The following is a 9,273-nucleotide window of genomic DNA, read 5'->3' on the forward strand; positions in this document are numbered from 1 at the left end:
TGACAATGGCTTAGAAAGGGACGAGCTGATGGATTCCATGTCAAATCGGTCAGTCACAGAACTCGACCATCTTCGATTTGGATTAAATTTTGCACATGTTTTTGGTATGGTAGAATAAGTGTTTTCCAAAGAGAAATTGATCATTTTGACTCAAGTATAACTTTTGAAAATGGCCTATAAATTTTTCCATGCAACTTATTTGAAATTTACTGTGGATAAGGTCAAATTACTCCAGGGCGTTGATTCAGCTTGGAATTTTCAAATGTTGTCTTACAGAGTGTTAAGATGCATCTGATCTACATACAAAAATTATTCTAGGGCTTCGATACATCATAGAATGGTCAGTTAATGTCATACAGGGCGTTAAAATGCATATGATCTACTTTGGGTAAGGTAAAATTACTGCAGGACGTAGATTCTGCTTATAATTTTAAATTGACGTCCTCATGGCATTTAGATGCATCTGATCTACGTGATAGACGCTGCTACTCCAGGACATAGAGACAGCTTGAAAACTCGGATTGATATCATACAGGACGTTAAGATGCACCGGGTTTACGTAACAAATAACTCCTAGGCGTTGATAGGTTATTAAGATGTCGCTGTTTTACTTAAGATAAGGTTAAACTACATCAGGGCGTGGCTACAGCTTGAAGTTTTGAATTGATGTCGTACAGGGCGTTAGGATGCATCCGATCTGCGTAATATAGGTCAAATTGATCAAGGGCGTTGATACAGCCCGGAAATTTCGTTTGATATCTTATTGGGCGTTTACGAACTGTTAAAGGTTTATGTGAGATAATATAAAATTATTCAGGGATGCTGATATATCTTGAAAGTGTCGTTTGATATCATACAGGGCGTTAAGATGCACCTGCTCTACGTAGAATAAAGTCAAATTACCTCAGGGCGTTAGGATACCCTTGATCTAGCAATGATTCATCACACCTCCTATATTTCTTAAATTAGGGTAAAATCGTAAAAAAAATCTCGAGAAAAGCTAGAAGCAGAACGACAGGGCTGTTTACACGTAGCCTACAAATATGGCTATTATATGCTTCTCTTTAGGAATGTTGCAGGCAAAACAACTTCGATTACATGATTTAACACTGAAAATTCGGTCATAAATGATGCGTATAAAATTACCGAGCCGCCAATCCATTATTGTTGACTATTCAGTTATAACCCACTTGACATAATAATAAGGAAAGATTACCGTTGTGTAAATTTAAGATTTTTTTGTGGTGTGTTCTATTTCGAGAACGTCTTTGTAGCACCCTAAAATAAATCTTCCCCCACAATAAAAAAGTGCAACAATATAGTGATATATGGAAAAATATAGATGATAAGAGTGTTTGCAATACTTCGTTGTGTTCATTTATACTCATCAACCATATGGTAGGATCCCAAGTAGCACTGGTAACAAATGCAATATTTTAGAAAAATAAAACAAATTACATTGCCGTTGCATTTCAGATAATTTGTAGCATATCTTATTGATGATTTTCAATTTTGGTTACTAAACTATTACATTGTAACTTACGCTTTGTTTACATTACATAGGTGTTGCATTTTTACTTGCATGTAACTTAACCTAGAGCTGTCAAAATGAATAAGTTACATTGAAATTGAATCTGTGGTTGCAAAGAAACAAATAACACGCTAGGTTACATACAGATTGCTAAGTCACATGTGTGTAACAGCATGAAGTATGTTTACCATTTGTCATAGGGGAAGGGGTGCAAAAATGAACAGGATGATAAAATGAACACCGAACTTGTTACACATGAACAACAAATTTCAATAATTTTAATTACGCACGGATGATTTAGAGCATAAATAGGAGTGTTTTTGTTGATACGGAGATAAATTGAAGTCAGAACTTAGTTTGGTAATTAAAACTGATGTAATTTTAGGCACGGATGAGGTTTTTCAATGAGGTGAATATCGTAATGATGTCAAAGCAGAAACTTTTAGAACTGTTTTCGAAGGGATTGTAATCATTCATAGATGTTTTTTTTAGGACTGCGATAAAAAAAAATCAAAAATGTTTGTTTTGCTCGTGTGTTTTACCACCAACATAAAATGAACATTTCCATAATATTTAAACGACGATGAAAGTATGTGAAAATTTAGTTGTCTTAGTCTTAATAGGCCAGGAAAAGTGGATGAACTTGTCATGCATTTTCCTGTCAATTTTCATACAAAATCTACTTTTTCTCTGCTATAAATTCACTCTGGGTGAACCACTTCCCAATTTTCATACAAAATCCAATTTTTTTCTGCTATAAATTCACTCTGGGTGAACCACTTCCCCTGGCCTATTCGTGTCGCTGCCGTAATTAAAATCTTAATTTTTGATGTTGTGCGATAGAACTAGTTATAATTAATAAACAAATTAATATATGAGGGACAATTTCTGCGAGTAGACATATCACAGAACATCGAGATACATTTGTAATGTTCTCTTTACTACTTTTGTGGGGAACGCCAATCTTTGAGCCGATGACACGGATTGACGAGAAAAATTCGTTTAAGGGGGCAGGATCCGTCATCAACTCAATAATTTTCAAAAGCAGTTTTTTCGTTCAAAATCATGAATATATTCATGTGTTCACTGTATTTTATTCTCCAACCGAAACACAGTGAACACATTTTTGAATGTCAGTTTTGAACAGAAAAATGGCTGTTGAAGTTTGGATGATTACGATGACGGATCCTTGAACGTTAAAGTGTTTGGGTCCTCTAGACAATTTGTAATCAAACGTCAACATTCCACCGGAGAATCGCTAGTGTTTGGAGGTGATATTTACTTCAAAATTTCGAAATCAACATCTCCAACTTAGTTCTATTACCCTCCGTCCACGAATTATTGTGGCGCGTCGATCGTCGCAAGTTTCTCGTTAAACAGTCAATCCCGTAAATGATTGTGTTTTGTTAAGCTTAATTACTTTAAGACGAAAGCAGTCAGTGGCTGTCTTCTTTGTTGAAATTTGTTCTGGGATTCCAACTCCCACAGGGTCCACTAATGCACTGTCATAGTGTGTATTACGTGCAATAAATATGTTAAATTTGTCCTTGAAAAACTTATCGAAGGACCTTAACTTTAATCAACTCGTGGGGGCAAAACCCCACGCCCTATTTTATAACACCAAAACAGCTGTTGAATTCAAATTCTACCAAAGCTAATGCCACGCGGAAGTAACGCGCAAATTAGAACCTTACAAATGTAAATATTTCGCATCAGCATGTATCTATTCTTGAACAATAACATCAGAACAAACGCCTGTAGGTATGCATCATATATGCAGAATCGATGAAGAGAAATCACTCATGTTAGTTAGGCCCTATTGAAGTGACAGCACAGAAATGCACAACGGGCTACCATTAGCAACGCGGTTATTTTTTCCCAATTTTAGATCCATCTTCCCCCTAGTAGTCATTTGTCCATACACAAAATTTACAATTTGTATGGACCATGGTCATTGGGCAGAATCTCTCCCTTCCCCCAATAAACGACTACGTGGTTTATGGATGACCCATAAACACGCATTTTTTCAATTGATTTATTAACCTTAGAAATACTCAAATGGATGGATGTTGTTTCTACTATTTGATAGAGAACATATTTGTACATTCGATTATAATAAAAAAACACGTATATTTCACATCTAAATCGCTATTTTCCTTATCATGGCCATATTACCCTCAGTCCCTAATATTGGCACAAATTGATCAATTTCTAAATTCAATTCGTTGTTTCATCTCAGGACGCAAGATTGCATTATTTCCTAGCGTCTTTTAGTGAAAAAATGTTAACAAACACGCATCTTGTCACCTTTATTCACAGAAGAGAGGATCGATGAAGAGAAATCGATCATGCGACTTGCGCTCTTATTATAGCACACGCTTGAATTTGCCTTCTTTCGAGCTATTTGAGCACGTCACAAACCATGTGCTTTCTTGGACGGAGCATTTAATTTTCATACTTTTGTAAGGTTCCAGTCAATTGGCTTAGGGGATTTTTGCACATTATTTGATGATTTTTCGCAAATTCTTCGTTTTTCCCATTAAAAGCAAGACGATATCATTTAGGTGTTCATTTTAATACCCCTTCCCCTATTGACAGCAGTGTAATTCATTGGCAGTTTCAGTATAGTTACACATCAGTTTCAAAATAACATAAGATTTCTGGGTGACTAATGTGTAACAAACGAGTAACTTGCTGACAGTGGTTAACACTACATGTCAAAAGTTTTCATACGTATTGTTAATTTTGATATAAGAACTTTACTATTTTATGAGTAGTTATTGTTTTCATAGATATTTTTCCAGTGATTAATCAAAATTGTTGAATTTACAATTTGCAGCCTCTCTAACAGCTTTTTAATAGATGTCATCATTTTAGATTGGCTGTCCTCAAACAGATATTCGGAAGTGTATCTGCAGCAAGATGAAATTAAATGGCGATTTATGATAGGCAACCCAGAAAATCCAACTGCGGGACACAAAACAACGTGATTTTGGAATCACAATCTACACAAACAATTAAATTAAAATCAAAACCACTGCTGATTTGAGTAACAGTGTCAATTTCAATTTTTTTGCGTCAGTTTTAATGGAATAATATCTCAACAATCCAGGTATCATGAGTTATTCAATATAAAATTATTATCTATTTTATGAGCGCGTCAATTTTGAGCAAGTAAAATGATTGATTTCACCACAAATTCAAATCGGCATGTTAAATCTATTATGTACTTGTGAATAATTACGCGTTCTAAAATCATTCGTATTCCTTTTATTGACATTCAATTCTAAAATGGTTGTTCGGTTTCAAAATTGTCGGAAAGTAACAACAACTTCAACGCCGTTTCATTTATTTTGTCGCAGGAAAACCCATGCGTAATCAACAAATTACATAGCAGTCGCTTGTTAACTTCTTATGTAACGAACAAACAAGTTACATAAGGCTCGACTTTTTGCGCTTTTTCGGTTACATAGCAGTATTTTTCCGTGTTGCAAATGTATCATATTGTAACTATTGAATATGTCAAGTAGCTGTTGCTGTAAGCTACTTGTAACAATATGTGCTGCTTGGGATATGTAAGTCTTTAGTCTTTACGACTCCAATATGAGCCATCAGTTGTTACTGCATTGATCCATTTGAATATTGATGATGAACAAATAGAAGAAGAACAGAACTACACACCAAAATAATCTTAGATTTACACGTTACGTAATTTTAGCTTAAATCATGCAAATGTATTGTTCAATGATAAAACCTACAAACACATCTATTTTATCCAACATAACTAGCAAAATCCTTAATATTGAATACGAAACGTCTTCTCTTAAAGAATGGTGCATGCGAAACGGCTCGGTTTACATAATTTTCACGCTGAAAATTTAATCATAAATAATGCACATCAAATGACAAGCCGTCGATTCATCCATGTGCATTTTATATATGACAGAATATTCAGCGTAGAATTATGTAAACCGAGCATTCTTGTTTGCAATTTCACTTTCTAGATGCAAGAATGCATGCAATATTGGCGAATGTTGGATAGAAGATCATGAAATGTTTCAGTTTCACTCAAGATTGCAAGCATTTTCGAATGCAACATTATTTATCGCTGAATATTCAGTTATAACTCGTTTTACATGATTATCATATATGTTAACGTGTCACGTAAATTGGAGATTTTTTTTGCTGTGTACACAGCATTTTTTTTTTGAATTTATATGGCACTAAAATTTCAATGATTGTCACGCAAAACGAGATATAACTAATTAGGAAACCGGCTCCTATTCTTGGCACTCACTTCGGTAGTGTGATTTTTTGAAAGCTACTGAGCTCATATTTGGTCACAATATGCGTCGTATTGAAGTGCTTCTTTTTGCAAAATTTCTCACAATTCGGCCGAGAAAAACATGTCATGCAAAAGTGAATCATGGAAGCGCCCAAGTAGCTCTGCATCCTACTCAACGATCATTGCATTCAGAAATGGTTGCAATCTTGAGTGAAACTGGAACCTTCCATGATCTTGCATCCAACATTTGCCAATATTGCATGCTTTCTTGCATCTTGAAAATGAAATTGCAAACGAGAATGCTCGGTTATCCAGCTTTTTACGAACGCTAATGGCTGCCGCCAATAGGCTCGCTTTCTGGTAGGGATCGGTCGATTTAACGTTTGGCTTGGGTCCGCTCAATATAAAACGACCCAAGCCAAACGTCAAATTGACCGATCCCTACCAAAAAGCGAGCCTGTTTGCGGCAGCCATTAGCGCCTTTAAAAAGCTTGATAGAGAGATAGATATTCTGTCCAAAAAATGCACATGATTTGATCGACGGCCCGGTCATTCCATGTGCATTACACTATCGAGCAAGTTTTCGTCTCAAGCATCAAAATTCCGCTATTTACTTAATTAAGGATTGCTAAATCCATTGCCGTATCCAAAAATATCATAGCACGTCTAGTTTTTTTTTAGATATTGGCTGTTGAAAATGCAAAATTTGACTATATCACCCTAATTGCGTGCAAGTTTGCCAGCTTGTAAGGCAATTAATTTGCTTAATTTGCCACATGATCCAAGCTTTATGTGTATAACAATACTTATGAGCAAAGTTCATAATACAATCGATGCTCAAAAGTTAATCTTTTAGTGTTTTAGAAAAGTATTGTATTCGGTCATATAAAAGAAACGAAGAGTTTTGTATGGAGACTGCAAGCATGTTGAAAAATGCCATTCAATCTAAATTGTGTCGTGTAATTTCAACCAAATTATATCTGAAATGAAAGTAGAAGACCTATTGTGCATGCTTGCTGGATTAGATCACAAAAATATTGATAAATCTTAGCTGAAATTTCATGTAAACATCAATTAAACCTGTGTTTTACAGAACTTCAACGACCTGTAGCTTAACATTGTGACATGCAGGAACAATTCTGAGAGCGGCATTAGATTCTGCGACCCAAAATCTACTTGAGACACATGATTTAATCCTTGAGACAAACAAAAATTTCATTTTTGTTACGTTGTGTTATTTATGATTGAATTTCATGCGTTAAAATCATGTAAACCGAGCCGTTTTGCTGGCAACATTGTTTGAGAGAAGGCTTTTCGCGTGATTCATCTGTTCAGTTTATAAATTTAGCATTTCGATCTCGATTATTATTAGCTGATTATCAATGGTTATCAGTACATGGGGTTATGAAGGTGACATATAATGCAATGTGCAACATTTCATTTGTTTTATGGGTGCAACTAATAAAGTTCGTACTTCTCATTTTGAAACGGATCAGAAAATCATAATAATATGAAAATACGTTTTATATCATGCTTCCTTCGTAACACTTCTATTGCCATAAAGAATGCAAATGTTAAAAAGATAATTTGAGATCTGGGTCATATGACTGCATCATCAAACTATGTAGTAGAGCATTTACACAGGCTCTGTTCCAGTTGAGGCGTTATGCCAGAAAGAAAAAAAAAATTTAATCTTTTCTCTCTGGCATTACGTCTCGACTGGAACTGAGCCTGCTTCTTAGTGTTTTTATGAGCATTTCCAAAGATAATAACTGAGAACTTTCTTTGTAGACCATTTTGCTTGTGTTTACCATGTGGTAAACACGAAGATATTCCATGCTCTGGTGAGTCAAAAAATGTCCAACCCGAAAAGATCCTCGACCGGTGGGTTTTGAACCCATGTTCTTCGGCTTGGTATTGATGAGTACCAGCGCGTTAACCACTTCAGCTATCTGGGTCCCCGTCAATTTAAATGTTTGTTTCAACGAAAACTAGAAATGGGCTAAAATTTGTACTCTTACCCTACAATTCACTGAAATGCACTCTACTTATCATGCGCGATAAGACAGTACCAAGAAGCAACTCTGTGCTACAGTGTCAGTCTGAAGCCTCACTCATTGGAAAGAGAACGTATTTACTGTTGAATCGAGATTACGGTGCTGCAGCTGCGATCATGGTTGCATCGGATTATCTCCTTCATATTTTGTGAGTCATTACAGCATCCACAGTATACAATTATATTCATCTTAAATTTTTCAGGCTACTCGCATTCATATCTACAACATGTGGAGTACGTTACAGTTGCGAGAACGCACCTGAAGAGGATTTGTACTGTTTTGTATCGAGTGTCACAGCCGAAACACATTCTTGCAGGACGGAATTCCCTGAACAAACTTCCATACAACTACAGTTTGCTCATTTGGAAGAACTCTCTGCGCGAATGATGTACCGTATGCCAAATGTAGAGCGATTGGATATTTTCAATAGTTATGTTAGAAACGCCTTCTTGAAACCAGAGCTGAAGTACTTCAGAGTGTCTCGATGTCAGCTGAATGAGATCCAAATCGATACAGCAGAAAAGTATCAATTGACTGAGCTTCATTTACCAGAGAACGAGCTGACCAGCATTCCAAAAGGTCTCAATCACCTAACCAATTTGACATTGATCGATTTATCAAACAACCATCTTTCATATTTGGATATGAAACAGTTCAATGGTTTGGACCAGCTGACAATCCTGGGTTTGAGCTATAACAGCATAAAAGTTGTATTCGCAACTGGACTCGTTCAACTACCATCACTGTTGTTTCTCAATCTCGCTCATAACAACATCAACACAATGGACATTTCTCGATGGAATTTTTCCAGCTTACAAGAACTCGACGTATCTACCAACAGCTTAGAACGGATTGACAATCTGCTGGAGCAGCTACCTTCGCTGGGCAATATTAATTTCGGTGGTAATCAATGGAACTGCGCTTGGAGAGATGATTTCCTCGAAAAAGCAGAAGGAAGTCTTCAAATGATAGGACTCGTCATGTGTCAGTTGACGGTTGACATTCACGGATTAGCTCAAAAGGCTAGACAAGAACAATCCGTCAAGAAAGCTCTGGCCGAAAACATTTCTAATGTAGTGAAAAACCTTACCACAAACGAAATGGACTTGGGCGATATCGTGGAAGACGTTTTCTGTAGAATCATCCAAGGCGAATAAAGTATGAATTGGATTTTCTCCGTTAACAATCATAATTTCAATTTGAGTTATTTCACCTTCGCAACGGCTAACAAATGGTAAGTCAATTACAATTGAAGTTCCTCCTCATCCACCGTTCCGGCTAAATATGTAAACCAAATTTTGCGAATTTCTGGAACAATTATCCAGCCGACCTGTTGTAACTTTCCAACTTTCACCGTTGAAAGTTGTTGCAAATGAAAAAAAAAAGGCTCTAAAGGTTTT

The 9,273-nt window shown here is 36.1% G+C and overlaps 1 protein-coding gene across 1 annotated transcript; it reads left to right on the plus strand.

The window, feature by feature from the left end:
* The first annotated feature begins 7,887 nt into the window (after window positions 1–7,887).
* Window positions 7,888–9,065, plus strand: LOC5565434 (leucine-rich repeat-containing protein 15). The gene is made up of 2 exons (XM_001649759.2): window positions 7,888–8,021; window positions 8,076–9,065. Exons 1-2 carry the CDS (start codon window positions 7,990–7,992, stop codon window positions 9,028–9,030), a joined length of 987 nt encoding a protein of 328 aa, XP_001649809.2. The 5' UTR covers window positions 7,888–7,989; the 3' UTR covers window positions 9,031–9,065.
* Window positions 9,066–9,273: the final 208 nt, after the last annotated feature.

The sequence above is a fragment of the Aedes aegypti genome, chromosome 3 (genome assembly GCF_002204515.2).
Source record: "Aedes aegypti strain LVP_AGWG chromosome 3, AaegL5.0 Primary Assembly, whole genome shotgun sequence".
Classification (NCBI taxonomy): Eukaryota; Metazoa; Arthropoda; class Insecta; order Diptera; family Culicidae; genus Aedes; species Aedes aegypti.

Excerpts from the sequence above, each read along its gene's own strand:
- LOC5565434 (XM_001649759.2), top strand. The coding sequence starts at position 7,990 with ATGGTTGCATCGGATTATCTCCTTCATATTTT. Across the intron at positions 8,022-8,075 it reads GATTATCTCCTTCATATTTT|GCTACTCGCATTCATATCTA; the intron begins GTGAGTCATTAC and ends TAAATTTTTCAG.